Source organism: Caretta caretta, chromosome 16 (genome assembly GCF_965140235.1).
Source record: "Caretta caretta isolate rCarCar2 chromosome 16, rCarCar1.hap1, whole genome shotgun sequence".
In the NCBI taxonomy this organism is placed as follows: Eukaryota; Metazoa; Chordata; order Testudines; family Cheloniidae; genus Caretta; species Caretta caretta.
The window spans coordinates 18,851,158-18,865,116 of NC_134221.1; the positions used below are offsets into that span (position 1 = coordinate 18,851,158).

The 13,959-nt window shown below is 42.7% G+C and overlaps 1 protein-coding gene across 3 annotated transcripts in view; it reads left to right on the plus strand.

The window, feature by feature from the left end:
- The window catches only part of OLFM1 (olfactomedin 1), a 55,198-nt gene extending 45,997 nt beyond the window's left edge, over nt 1–9,201 (plus strand). For all 3 annotated transcript variants that reach the window (XM_048823234.2, XM_048823233.2, XM_048823235.2), the window contains exon 6: nt 7,513–9,201. In XM_048823234.2, coding sequence (XP_048679191.1) covers nt 7,513–8,187 — 675 coding nt within the window. In that variant the 3' untranslated portion in view covers nt 8,188–9,201. The remainder of the gene's footprint in view (nt 1–7,512) is intronic.
- Nucleotides 9,202–13,959: the final 4,758 nt, after the last annotated feature.

Below are 13,959 nucleotides of genomic sequence, written 5' to 3' on the forward strand. Positions count from 1 at the left end.
TTGTTCAGTTTTGGTCTGTGCAGCTCTGCTCACAAGGAGGTACGAAGCGAATAACTAGCTGAAAATCAATCTAGGTTTCCAATGAGTGATGGAATGGAAAATATCTGAAGGCATTTGCTGAGGACATTGTAGGATGCAAAACAAACAAAGAAAAAAGCTTGGCTAAATGGAAATTCACTATTGGTTAATGCAGCCTTAGTCAGAGGGGCGGGGCAGCCGCACAGTTAAGGCAGGGTGGGAGGGCAAATTAATTTAATAGCTCACTCTTTGTTTGGGTTCTCTGGCTGAGACTGGGAAGAAGCCTACTAGAAAGAAGATACCTACTGATGATTCCAAAGTCAATTTCAGTTAGGAGAAGCTTCTTAGCTCTGAACATGTGCATTAAACCAAGGGCACTATGCAGAGGGAGAGACAGTCTGTCCCTTCCTCTCTCCAACTTAATCTGTTTAGTTTATTAAAAAGAAGAAGGGGCGACTTGATTATAGTGTATAAATATCTTCACAGAGAGACAATATTGGGTACTAAAGGGCTCTTTACTGTAGCAGAGTGAGGCATAACAAGAACCATTGGCTGAAAGCTGAAGCCAGACAAATTCAGATTGGAAATAAGGCAGAGGTTTTTTAACAGTGAGGGTGATTAACCAAGGGGAGTGGTGGATTCTGCATCTCTTGGTGTTTTCAGATCAAGATGGGATGCCTTTCTGGAAGAGATGCTTTAATGAACAAACAAGTTATTGAGTTCAATACAGGGGTAACTGGGAGAAATGTACTGGCCTGTGATATATAGGAAGTCAGACTAGATGACCTAATGGTCCCTTCTGGCCTTAAACTCTATGCATCTGTGAAATTCAAGTTCCTTGCCTGCCCCTTAGTTGCCTTGCCCAAGAGACTCTGAGTCAACTGCAAGATCCAAAATCCCGATGAAAGGGGTTTTATTTTAGTCCCAGGCATCCCTGTTACAGGCATCAGTGGTACAAACCTTAAGAAATGATGAGAGATTATGTCAAAAGGAACAAGCCTCTGTTGCCATATAATAATAAATGTCACGCTGAAGCTAAAATGCTTATTTTCAAGGCTGGGACACCATGATCTGGTGACAAACTTTCATTACAAGTTTATTGCTGTTGTACCTTCTAACTGATGCAGATTTAATCACTTTATCTGATGGAGGTTGGTGCAACAGAGCGACAGTATCTCGTTGCTCATTATTCTTCTGCTGTGTGCTGTTTGGTTCTCAGAGCAGACCTATTGTATTCTGCCGTCAGTCTGGGCCTTGCTTATCCATAAGCTTACAGGGATTTTTAAAGTACATAATCAATGAAGTTGTCTGGCTGGCTTGCTAATTTAAGGTCTTATGGTCAGCTGTTTAGCAAGAGGATTGGCTGCACAGGATCCATCTGATATGACTTCTGACAATAACTACACCAAATTTTATGCTCATCATCATTAAAAATGTAATTATGGAGCAGAACCAGAACCCTGTACCGTTATCACTTCTCATTTCACTCTCGATAAGACACAGGATTATTCTGCTGGAGCTACATTTTGGAGTATTTACTCAGTCCACTGATGTTAGTGCAGCTACTCCAGATTTACACTGGTGCAAGAGGAGAATCCGGCCCATTACATCTTCAAAACAAACTCTAATTGGCTGATTGCATTATAAGGGCCTTCCGTGGTTCCTAGCATCTTCAGAAAGCTATTTGTCTGTCATTATTATTAATTATTTGCATTATCTTAGCACTTAGGAGGCCTCTCTTTAATAGCTGTCACACATAATTTCTTTTCTCCAGTAAACAATATTTTTTAGTGTAGGTAGGAAGGGAGCAACAAGGTTTTCTAAGGACTTAGCCCAAGTTTAGAAGTACGTGTATTATTTACAGTAGATTTTATTTAAAACATACACATCTATGAATTTCATGGGTTAAGTGGCAGAGTTTGAAGTCAATGGTGGGTGGTGACCAAAGTGTTGGTCACCACTGAGTTACATCACAATGCTCAATACGTTTGGTGGGTGTTCTTCTGTTCAGGTCCCTAAATGACTCATTTGTTCATGTCATAATATCCCTGAAAACAATTGGGCAGGATTGTGAGTCTCTCCGGAGAAGTCCGGCAATGAAATGGCAGGCGGCCGTTGAAGTCTGGGATTGATGTGTGCTGGCAGAGCTGTGTGTGGAAGAAGCTAACTCAAAGCCAGATTGCACTACGCCTGGCTCGAGACAATGCTATCAATCTCTTGTTTTCTGAAGCAAGGAATCTCAGCAGATTCAGCCACCCTAAAATGTTAGCATTATAGCAAGGTTTTCTGCTTTTATGGTTTTAAAAATATCCACAGAGTTTGGCCTGTATTACTTTTTAATGCTAAATAATGAAACAGGAGCTGCAGAGCAATAAGATGGCTCAGTTTTCATTTTTTTATAACATTGCCATTTCCTGGATAAATTCAGTTTAAGGTAAGATGTTCTTTAACCCCAAAATTGGAACCCCTAATTCAATAAACTCCACCTTTGAAGGGGGAAATTCCATATCCCTTCTCCCAAGATGTCCTGTCTCTACCATCCTGCTGACGGGCTCAGTGTCTTGTTCCATCTGGGACCTTCTGACACCCATCTCAGGCCCATCAAAGGAGGGGCATTGAATGCTGCAGTTGTGCATACATCCTTCATCCATGTTTGCAGAATGTTTCAAACCTGGGCTGTGTTTGAAATTCAGTGCAGATGTTTTGCAGAGCTCTCAAGTTAATTTGCCATTCTAAGATAAACAGCCAAACACAATGTGTGGATGTTTATATCCATATGAGAGCAGATGACTTCATAGGACCCTGGCAATGGTGGCATGGTGGGATTCTGATCAGTGGATGTTTTATGCATTTACAGTTACATCTACTGTATGTTTGGTTACACAAATCAGTGCAGCTTCTTCTGGAAGCAGCATAATTATCTTTTACATCTTTGATCAAAACAAGGGCTGTGTGAAATTGACAAATACTTCGCGGGACATTTTTTGAGGATAGCTAATCAAACTAGAGATGGGCTCGAAGCAGGGGGTTCAATCCAAACCCTTTCAAAATTTCAGATGGTGAAGCAGATTAGATTAAAATCTCTGGGTTTGATTCCATCCCTTACAGTTCTGATTCCAGAGCAGATTCAGAATCAGTTTAGACTGAGTCAAAATCTCATGAAATCAGTCAGTACTCTTCAATTTAAGTCTGAATTCCTGGAGTAAAATCCTCACCCTAAAAGTTCTGTTGTTGACTTCATTGGGGCCAGAATCTCAAACTAAAATCTGAATCCCAAACCCTACTCTAATCCAGATATGGGTTTTAACACTGTCTTCTTGGCAAGTTCTTCAAAAAAGAACTAGATAAATTCATGGAGGATAGGTCCATCAACAGTTATTAGCCAGGGTGGGCAGGGATGGTGTCCCTAACCTCTGTTTGCCAGAAGCTGGGAATGAGCGACAGGGGATGGATCACTTGGTGATGACCTGTTCTGTTCATTCCCTCTGGGGCACCTGGCACTGGCCACTGTCGGAAGATAGGATACTGGGCTAGATGGATCTTTGATCTGACCGAGGATGGTTGTTCTTATGCATATCTGCAGTTAACATGAATTTTCCCATTGATACCTAAGTGCTCAATCTTCCTGCACAGAACTCGATGGAGGTTTTGCAAGGACCATACAGACAAAAGTTGTATTTGTTTAAGACGTACAAATACACCTCCTAAAAGTCATTTCTACTCCTATTTCATATATTATCTCTCCTCCAGCTCAGACAATTTCTGATCTAGAAAACAGCTGTCTTTCTATTAGGCAGCTGCATACAAAATGTCGTCAGTAGGACAAATTTTTTTTTCTCCACGCTCACTGTATTGCTTGATAATTTGCTTCAGTCTTGGTTGCAAATCATAGAATCATAGAATATAAGGGTTGGAAGGGACCCCAGAAGGTCATCTAGTCCAACCCCCTGCTCGAAGCAGGACCAATTCCCAGTTAAATCATCCCAGCCAGGGCTTTGTCAAGCCTGACCTTAAAAACCTCTAAGGAAGGAGATTCTACCACCTCCCTAGGTAACGCATTCCAGTGTTTCACCACCCTCTTAGTGAAAAAGTTTTTCCTAATATCCAATCTAAACCTCCCCCACTGCAGCTTGAGACCATTACTCCTCGTTCTGTCATCTGATACCATTGAGAACAGTCTAGAGCCATCCTCTTTGGAACCCCCTTTCAGGTAGTTGAAAGCAGCTATCATATCCCCCCTCACTCTTCTCTTCTGCAGGCTAAACAATCCCAGCTCCCTCAGCCTCTCCTCATAACTCATGTGTTCCAGACCCCTAATCATTTTTGTTGCCCTTCGCTGGACTCTCTCCAATTTATCCACATCCTTCTTGAAGTGTGGGGCCCAAAACTGGACACAGTACTCCAGATGAGGCCTCACCAATGTCGAATAGAGGGGAACGATCACGTCCCTCGAACTGCTCGCTATGCCCCTACTTATACATCCCAAAATGCCATTGGCCTTCTTGGCAACAAGGGCACACTGCTGACTCATATCCAGCTTCTCGTCCACTGTCACCCCTAGGTCCTTTTCCGCAGAACTGCTGCCTAGCCATTCGGTCCCTAGTCTGTAGCTGTGCATTGGGTTCTTCCGTCCTAAGTGCAGGACCCTGCACTTATCCTTATTGAACCTCATCAGATTTCTTTTGGCCCAATCCTCCAATTTGTCTAGGTCCTTCTGTATCCTATCCCTCCCCTCCAGCATATCTACCACTCCTCCCAGTTTAGTATCATCCGCAAATTTGCTGAGAGTGCAATCCACACCATCCTCCAGATCATTTATGAAGATATTGAACAAAACCGGCCCCAGGACTGACCCTTGGGGCACTCCACTTGATACCGGCTGCCAACTAGACATGGAGCCATTGATAACTACCCGTTGAGCCCGACAATCTAGCCAGCTTTCTACCCACCTTGTAGTGCATTCATCCAGCCCATACTTCCTTAACTTGCTGACAAGAATACTGTGGGAGACCGTGTCGAAAGCTTTGCTAAAGTCAAGAAACAATACATCCACTGCTTTCCCTTCATCCACAGAACCAGTAATCTCATCATAGAAGGCGATTAGATTAGTCAGGCATGACCTTCCCTTGGTGAATCCATGCTGGCTGTTCCTGATCACTTTCCTCTCATGCAAGTGCTTCAGGATTGATTCTTTGAGGACCTGCTCCATGATTTTTCCAGGGACTGAAGTGAGGCTGACTGGCCTGTAGTTCCCAGGATCCTCCTTCTTCCCTTTTTTAAAGATTGGCACTACATTAGCCTTTTTCCAGTCATCCGGGACTTCCCCGGTTCGCCACGAGTTTTCAAAGATAATGGCCAATGGTTCTGCAATCACAGCCGCCAGTTCCTTCAGCACTCTCGGATGCAACTCGTCCGGCCCCATGGACTTGTGCACGTCCAGCTTTTCTAAATAGTCCCTAACCACCTCTATCTCCACAGAGGGCTGTCCATCTCTTCCCCATTTTGTGATGCCCAGCGTAGCAGTCTGGGAGCTAACCTTGTTAGTGAAAACAGAGGCAAAAAAAGCATTGAGTACATTAGCTTTTTCCACATCCTCTGTCACTAGTTTGCCTCCCTCATTCAGTAAGGGGCCCACACATTCCTTGGCTTTCTTCTTGTTGCCAACATACCTGAAGAAACCCTTCTTGTTACTCTTGACATCTCTGGCTAGCTGCAGCTCCAGGTGCGATTTGGCCCTCCTGATAACATTCCTACATGCCCGAGCAATATTTTTATACTCTTCCCTGGTCATATGTCCAACCTTCCACTTCTTGTAAGCTTCTTTTTTATGTTTAAGATCCGCTAAGATTTCACCATTAAGCCAAGCTGGTCGCCTGCCATATTTACTATTCTTTCGACTCATCGGGATGGTTTGTCCCTGTAACCTCAACAGGGATTCCTTGAAATACAGCCAGCTCTCCTGGACTCCTTTCCCCTTCAAGTTAGTCCCCCAGGGGATCCTGGCCATCCGTTCCCTGAGGGAGTCGAAGTCTGCTTTCCTGAAGTCCAGGGTCCGTATCGTGCTGCTTACCTTTCTTCCCTGTGTCAGGATCCTGAACTCAACCAACTCATGGTCACTGCCTCCCAGATTCCCATCCACTTTTGCTTCCCCCACTAATTCTACCCGGTTTGTGAGCAGCAGGTCAAGAAAAGCGCCCCCCCTAGTTGGCTCCTCTAGCACTTGCGCCAGGAAATTGTCCCCTACGCTTTCCAAAAACTTCCTGGATTGTCTATGCACCGCTGTATTGCTCTCCCAGCAGATATCAGGAAAATTAAAGTCACCCATGAGAATCAGGGCATGCGATCCAGTAGCTTCCGTGAGCTGCCGGAAGAAAGCCTCATCTACCTCATCCCCCTGGTCCGGTGGTCTATAGCAGACTCCCACCACTACATCACTCTTGTTGCACACACTTCTAAACTTAATCCAGAGACTAACACATGTTGTAAGGAGTCTAGACCGTGTCCCTAGTGAACTGGCATTTAAGTAATAATCTAAAATATCTCCACCATCAACTAATGATCTAACAATAGTGAGATTTTGATGTCTTTATCTATTGTGTTGTAACAGCCTCGCTTTGAGCTTTTGATGCAGGAGAGCATGATTTTTAAACGGATAAGGACTTTCCAATGAATTTCTGTGACACTGAGCAATTGCATTCATATTCTTGTGTATGCCAAATTAATGGAGTTCCACGCATCAGATGATATAATTTAATAAATGCTGCCCTGATGAGGCCTACAGGAAGCAAAAAAAAGGCATCAACATAATATATTGTTTTTATCCCAGCAGACTGAGATGTTATTGCCCTTTCAAAGGACAAAGACAACTACCTGGTACTTCAAGGCAACAGCTTAAACTACAGAGCTGCTGGAAAGATGTTAGCTTCCCCGTCTTGGAAAGCTTTTGTGTGCTAGTTAATTCAATCAGTTGTTTTTTTAGATTGTGGACCTATTTTTTTGATCATTGGTAGCATCCTCCAAATACATCATTTTCAAGCAGGTTGTCAATTACAGCCTCTCTTCCTAGCAATTTGCTCTGGATTTCTTGTGACCCTTGGTGTCTGTCCATGAGAAAACCTACTGTTAATAACTGCAGGATTCCATGTCATTCTCTGAATAATCAGGGTCTTGGAATGTGTGTTCTGGTGATGAGCTGGAGGGCAACACTTCTAGAACCAGGGAGGCCAGAAAGAGTCTGTCCATTCCTTGTGGGTATAATGAGACACAGTGGGAAAAGAGAGACAGGCTTTTCTCCTCAAAGTGAGGCTTCCGTAGTTTAGTCTTCAGAATGTTCCCTTTTAACATCTCGTTTAATTTCTAAGGTAACTTATGATGCTGTCGCGCTACATATCTTCTAGAAGAGGGGGTGGAAAATCTCTCTCTATATTGCTCATTTGTTATGGTGGTTCTCTGTCTGCTGCCTTCTAACATGAAATGTTTCCATTGTTTGCCTAGGTCTGGTACATGGATAGCTACCACAACAACCGTTTTGTCCGAGAGTACAAAAGCATGTCGGATTTCATGAATACAGACAATTTCACCTCTCACCGTCTCCCTCACCCCTGGTCTGGCACCGGCCAAGTGGTCTACAATGGCTCGATCTATTTTAACAAATACCAAAGCCACATAATCATCAGGTTTGATTTGAAAACGGAGAGCATCCTCAAGACTCGCAGCCTGGATTATGCTGGTTACAACAACATGTACCACTACGCCTGGGGTGGCCATTCTGACATTGACCTCATGGTGGATGAAAATGGCTTGTGGGCTGTTTATGCTACCAATCAAAACGCGGGGAACATTGTTATTAGCAAGCTGGACCCCAACACCCTGCAGAGCCTGCAGACCTGGAACACCAGCTATCCGAAACGCAGCGCTGGCGAGGCCTTTATCATCTGCGGCACGCTCTACGTCACCAACGGGTACTCTGGAGGAACCAAGGTGCACTATGCTTACCAGACCAATGCCTCCACTTACGAGTACATTGACATCCCATTCCAAAACAAATATTCACACATTTCCATGTTAGACTACAACCCTAAGGACCGAGCCCTCTACGCTTGGAACAACGGGCATCAGATACTTTACAACGTCACCCTCTTCCACGTCATCAGGTCTGATGAATTGTAGTCCACTTTTATCTAGAAACTAATTTAAAAAAAATTACTAATATCAAGGAAACGCACTTATTAAAAAACAGCTGCCAAAATAAAGAACAACTGCACAGAGGATTATACAGCATACACCTGACATCAGCATTACGTCTACATTTCTAGAAGTCCAAGCCTGTGTTGTATAGACTTAAGAATAATCATATACTTGCAGCTGGAACTGCACTTAAAGAAACACTGAAGGTTTTGTTTTGCTTTTGGTTCCAATAGCAAATCTCCAGTACATGCTAAAGAAGTAAGGCAATGACTGTTGGAAATTATCACTGGGGAGTCTCTCTCTGTCATGTGAGTTGCATGGACATTTTCCTACATCAAGGTCAGCTATGATGGATGTGTGATTTGTATTTTAAGTGGAAAAGCTGACCCCCTCCAGGGAGTGTTTGGTTAAGACTAACACTGGTTAGTTTTACTTGCATTCCATTGCAGCTACTGTCTCTCAACTGTGTTTTTGTCTCTTAGATTAACTGTGCTGAGACCCAAAGTAGCTCATGGATCTGTGTCTTAGTAACTATTAACCACGATGGTTTAAGTATGTATTATGAACAAGTTGTTGTATCCATATTGTTTGAACTTATGTATTCAGCAAATATACTGTATCATGTATGTCTGTTATTTACCAGAGGTGGCAAAACTTTGTCTGTCTAGTTTATGCAATGAATGTTGTAAATGCAATGATGTAGTTTGGGTTAATAAATGATGGTTTCGTTTCTAAAAAAATGACAATGAATCAGTGTTCACCCCTAATACACAGGTAACCAATTTCATGTTGCTAATTTTAAAAATATTCTCTTACTATTATAATATCTACACAGCATTATGATTGATGGAAATAGCTTCTGTGGATATTCTGTGACATCAGATTCCCATAGGAAGTCTTAGGAGGATGGACTTGTGAAGGAAATTAATTTTTTTAAAGAGGAAAACTTTGTACTATCCACAGTTATCTAAGGAACAATAAAACTATTAGGAGATGTCCCTGTTTTGTTTATTGTGTACTGGCTCTGTGTATGTAGGGGATGGAACAGTAGTAAATTAGAGAGACAAATTCTGTTCTCAGTTATAGCTTTGTGCAACCATCTTGTGTTGGGGTAACTAAAAGGGGGAAAATGGCCTCCTGTGTACAACAGCTGGCACCAGGCAGCAGCATCAGGAATTTCAAAGGGTAGTCTGCTTTGCAGTGTGCATCATTCAGAGAATCAGGCGGATGCTCTCTCAGTTGCAGGACTTATGCATACATTTAGATTATGGTGTATGCAACACTGCCCGTGAGCTCTGCCTGGTGTGTACCTGCCTTTCTCTCAGCCCCTGGGATTTGGGCAGTGAAAAGCAGGCTGAGTATCTTCTGCTTTAAGGAGTTAAATTCCTCACTTCATTCATATAAACAGTCTCTACTACAAACGGAAGCAAAGCATTGATGCTGTATTGATTCACTGCCAGCAAAAAGACAGCCTCTTTTGCTCCTAGCAGTGCCAAGCCTTTCCAGTTCTGCATCCTGACTAAACCCTTTGGATTTCAGAACAGCATTTGACACGTGGCCTCTCTACACCATATTCGTCAGAGGTGAAGACACTGAGCCTTGGACTTGAAGACTGAAATGAGGGTGTTTTCATAGCTTGGTAATATTTTGTGAAAATTTTCGGATGATGAAACTGCTTGAAAGTTCCGCTTGAAAGACACAGACCCCAATGTTCGTTAACGGCTCACCATTGCCTCTGATCATCCTCAACCCGGTGTCAGAGACACTAGGTTTAATTCAGCGTAAGACTGTCTTGTCTTGCCTTTGACCATTGTGAAGAGCTCATGGAGCTGAGGAATGTCACGGCATACCAACTCTTGCCTTCAAATAATCCCAGAGTGTCCGACAGATGAATCTGCTAATGCTCTGTGTGCCCTAACACCAATATGCACCCCCTAGCTACCTGTAAAACCATGATCCTTGGATACCCTGCCTCCCTGACCTACTCCTCCCTGACTACCAAGGACATTTCCCCTGTTGATCACCCATCACCATTACCAGATTCACTATCCTGCCCTCTGCCGACTGATCACTGCTCAGCAGATCCAACACACCAGGTGAAACACAGGTGCCCCATCGCCATTTTCTCCCCAAGGCCACGTCCCAGTTGCCTCTGACCATCAGCAATAATATTAAGGCTTATTGCAATGTACTGGAGATTAGTGCAGGAGAGGGACAAATTGCATTTGATCCAACACCGGAGTCTGATATCCCTTTATTGAATCCATATAGGGCAGGCTGGGAGAGTGTTCTTGTAACAATTAAAGAACCAGTCTTGCATTTCGTATACATGTGAGGAGCCCCCTTGAATTCAATCCCCAGCCTGCCCTTACACAGACTATAAGAATGCTTCCTTTCATTATCATAAACTAAGCTTATATTCTTTCAAAAAGAGAGAGAAGCGGATAAACATGTCTTGTAGCACCAGCAATCAGGCTTCTCAGCTAAGTCTGATGAGTGCAAATATGTTGCTTTCACCTAAATAAGGCTTCTAGCAGAGAATTCCATAAAGGGATTTCAATGTTAGTCAGTACTGACCACTTCAGAAGTAGCAAGGGCTCATCAGTCATGGGAAATTGAACATAATGAGAGATGCAATCACAGCAAATTGAACATATGGGATTCGTCCTCTTGACCCTAATGCATAATCCCTGCTCAATGTTTCAGCAGAAGATGAAGGGGCAAAAATAAAGGATGACTAGAACACTGTTTTCTCACAAATGGATGGCATCATGGCCAAAGAATGATTCTTCACAACTAGATTTCTGAGCCAGTTGTGTAAATCTTGGAATCCCACCTGGGTGATGACTTACTGAAATGAAAGCTCATATCGGGAACAGGGACTGCTTTCTGGGGATTTGATTATATATCACACAGCACATTTCTAATGCACTGAATTGCTACATTATGGGTCTCATAGATTTATAGCAATGGTTTTCCTTTATAGAAGCTAAAAAAGGGAAGAAAGAACCATGATATAATTGGCAACAGTATTGATTTTCAATGTGCAGTAAAAAAATCTGTTAAGCAGGGAGCCTTTAAAGCACCTGCATTGTTTTCACTTAACAAGTGCATTCCATGAGCAGGGACTCATTTAGGAAGAGCTCTGCTGTTCTTTGAAAGATTTAGGGCCAGATCCAAAACCCATTGAAATCAATGGAAAGACTCCTATCAATTTCAACAGGCTTTGGAGCAGGCCCTCGCTGCATAAAGAACACATGAATTGCCCAACTATTTATGTGCATCAGGACATATCTTTCTTTGTCTTTCTCATTCCCTTTATAGATTTGAATTATAGTTGTTACTATAGGAATATTATAGAATATTTCTCCAGCATTACTCAAGCACCACACAATATACACTGGATTGCCTCTGCATAGACACTTTATTTAAATTCCTTTTTCTAGTCCAATTCATTTAATACAAAACTGAACCAACCTAGTGTCCTTGAACATTACAAAGACCGAACAGCTTTCCCCATAACATGTGCCAAAGTTAATGAGGTGAGAAAAATGGTCAAACTGACGGCACCTTTGTCTGATTAGCCTGTTGTGCGTATTCTATAAATGGACACCATATGGTAATATATTTTTGGTGTGCATTATTTTTCAAGTGGATGAGCCATTCTGAGGCAAATGCGTCCCAGAAGGATAAATTTCTATCACAATTGACTTATTTGGTGCATGAAGTACACTGGGCCAAACACACTGCTGGCATTTCCCCAAGGAAGTCAATGAATTGCAGCAATGAAAAATTTGACCCTGTGTGCGTGTGAAGTTAATATTTTAGAAGGTGTTGCTTTCAAAGGACTTTGCTAAATATTTGTGTCGGCTTCAGAGACTGCATTGTGCTAAGTGGACTCCAGAGCCTAGATTCTGCATTCACTTACGACAGCAATATTTAGTCCCAGGTGACGGTTTATAGCTGAGCAATAAATTCAACTGCCTTAAATTTGCCTATATTTCAAGTCAGCACTTAGCCTACCATTGTCATTTGATTCATTTGACCAACTGATCTCCATCCAGCTGGTTCATCTGTAGTTCTGGATGAGCTGGGTGCCAGTTAATGGAAAGATGAGCGAGCCATTCACGTGATCATCAGATGATTCTACAGAGGAAAGAGAAATAATCTCAGCAAGACTCTGATCTCTTTCATTCTTGGGCTTCACCAAGCCACAGTGCTTTCCCGCCTTTGCTAGAGTCATTGGCTTCCACTGCACTGTACCAAGTTACCTCACTCTCTTCTATGGGCTCAGAATGATCAGATATACAAGGGACCAGGAGTATCTATCACTCCTCCTCCCACTCAGGGAAAGCTCTCACTGGCAGCCCTCTTTCAATAGGTTTTAAGTGCACCGTGCCCTTGTCTACTTCAAAGCTGCAGCTGAAGGAAAGAGAAGAACATGCCTAGCAAATTTTTTTTTAAAAAAAGACTGGTCCAAAGCTCATAAACCAAGCAGGGAAGATCAGCTCTGACTATTTCTCCATGCAATACTCCTTTCATCTCTACTCTTATCCTCTTCTCCCTTACATCTCATCTCCTCCTACTGCTTTCTGTGCTGCACCTTCCTTCAGCCCAAATCTCCCTGACCAATTCTGTATCTCTTTTCTCTATTTCTAGTCTTTCTCCTCCCCCTTTTATTTTTCCCTCTCTCCCTTGATTTCTTTTTCCCCATTCCTTTTGTACATTTCCCCCTTTGAGTCTTCCTCCCTGCCTTTCACTCACTCCCTTGCCTCTTTTCACTTTGTTCACCCTCTGAGCTCGTATCTTCCTCTCCCTCTCTCCAGTTTAATTCTCTTTGCCTCACACATCATTCGTGCTTAGAAGGCGTGATCCAGCCAGACTCACACGTCCCATCATCCCCAGAGAGGATGTAGGCACAAAGCAAGAGATTGGCTTGAACCAAACACCAAAATTGGACGTGTTTGTTAGATGAACACCTGGGCCTTGGTTCACATTTCAAGTAGCCTCTGTCTTTATAGTGGGCTGAACCAAAATCCTGTATTGGCACACCCCTGCACTTTGAAATCCAGATGTGAACTTTTGTGATTAAGGCTCATCTGATTCTAAACTCCTTATCTGTGTGCACAGATGGCTGGTTTTGTATGCATAGGGGAGCATGACCACTTTTGAGGACTCAGTCATAGGCTGGCATATGTATTTGGAAGCCAAGGCTGATAATGTGACACACAAGTTGCAAAGTCCATGCTCAATGCATGACGGCTAGTGAAATGCATGTGTCTTTTCAGGAATGTGTTCCACACTAGGATATGGAGAATGAGTCCATACCCTTAGGTTGGGCAGCAGTTGCTCGATTTCAACAAAGTTCATGCAGGCATCTGTCCCTGTCCCAGAGGTCTGTTCTTGGTAACACAAAGATTAATGCCTAGCATCATCATTACATTAAAAGCTAAAAAAAAATAAAAATCATTTTTCTTTCCCATTACTTGCATGACCTACAAGCAGTGAACTCAGAGCCCATATGGAGACAGATACCATTAAAAAAAAAAAAAAAAAAGGAATCTTCACCCCTTAATTAGCTCCTTGTTATCTGAAAGCTCCATACTGAAGTATAAAGATGTTGCAAAGCAATTTGTGGAGTTTCCAATTAACATTTTTAGAACTGTTGAGCCTTTTAATACTTTATGTTTACAAATTACCTTGGAACTAGACCAATGCACACATTTCCTTCACTGGGGAAATATGGCTGTGGAT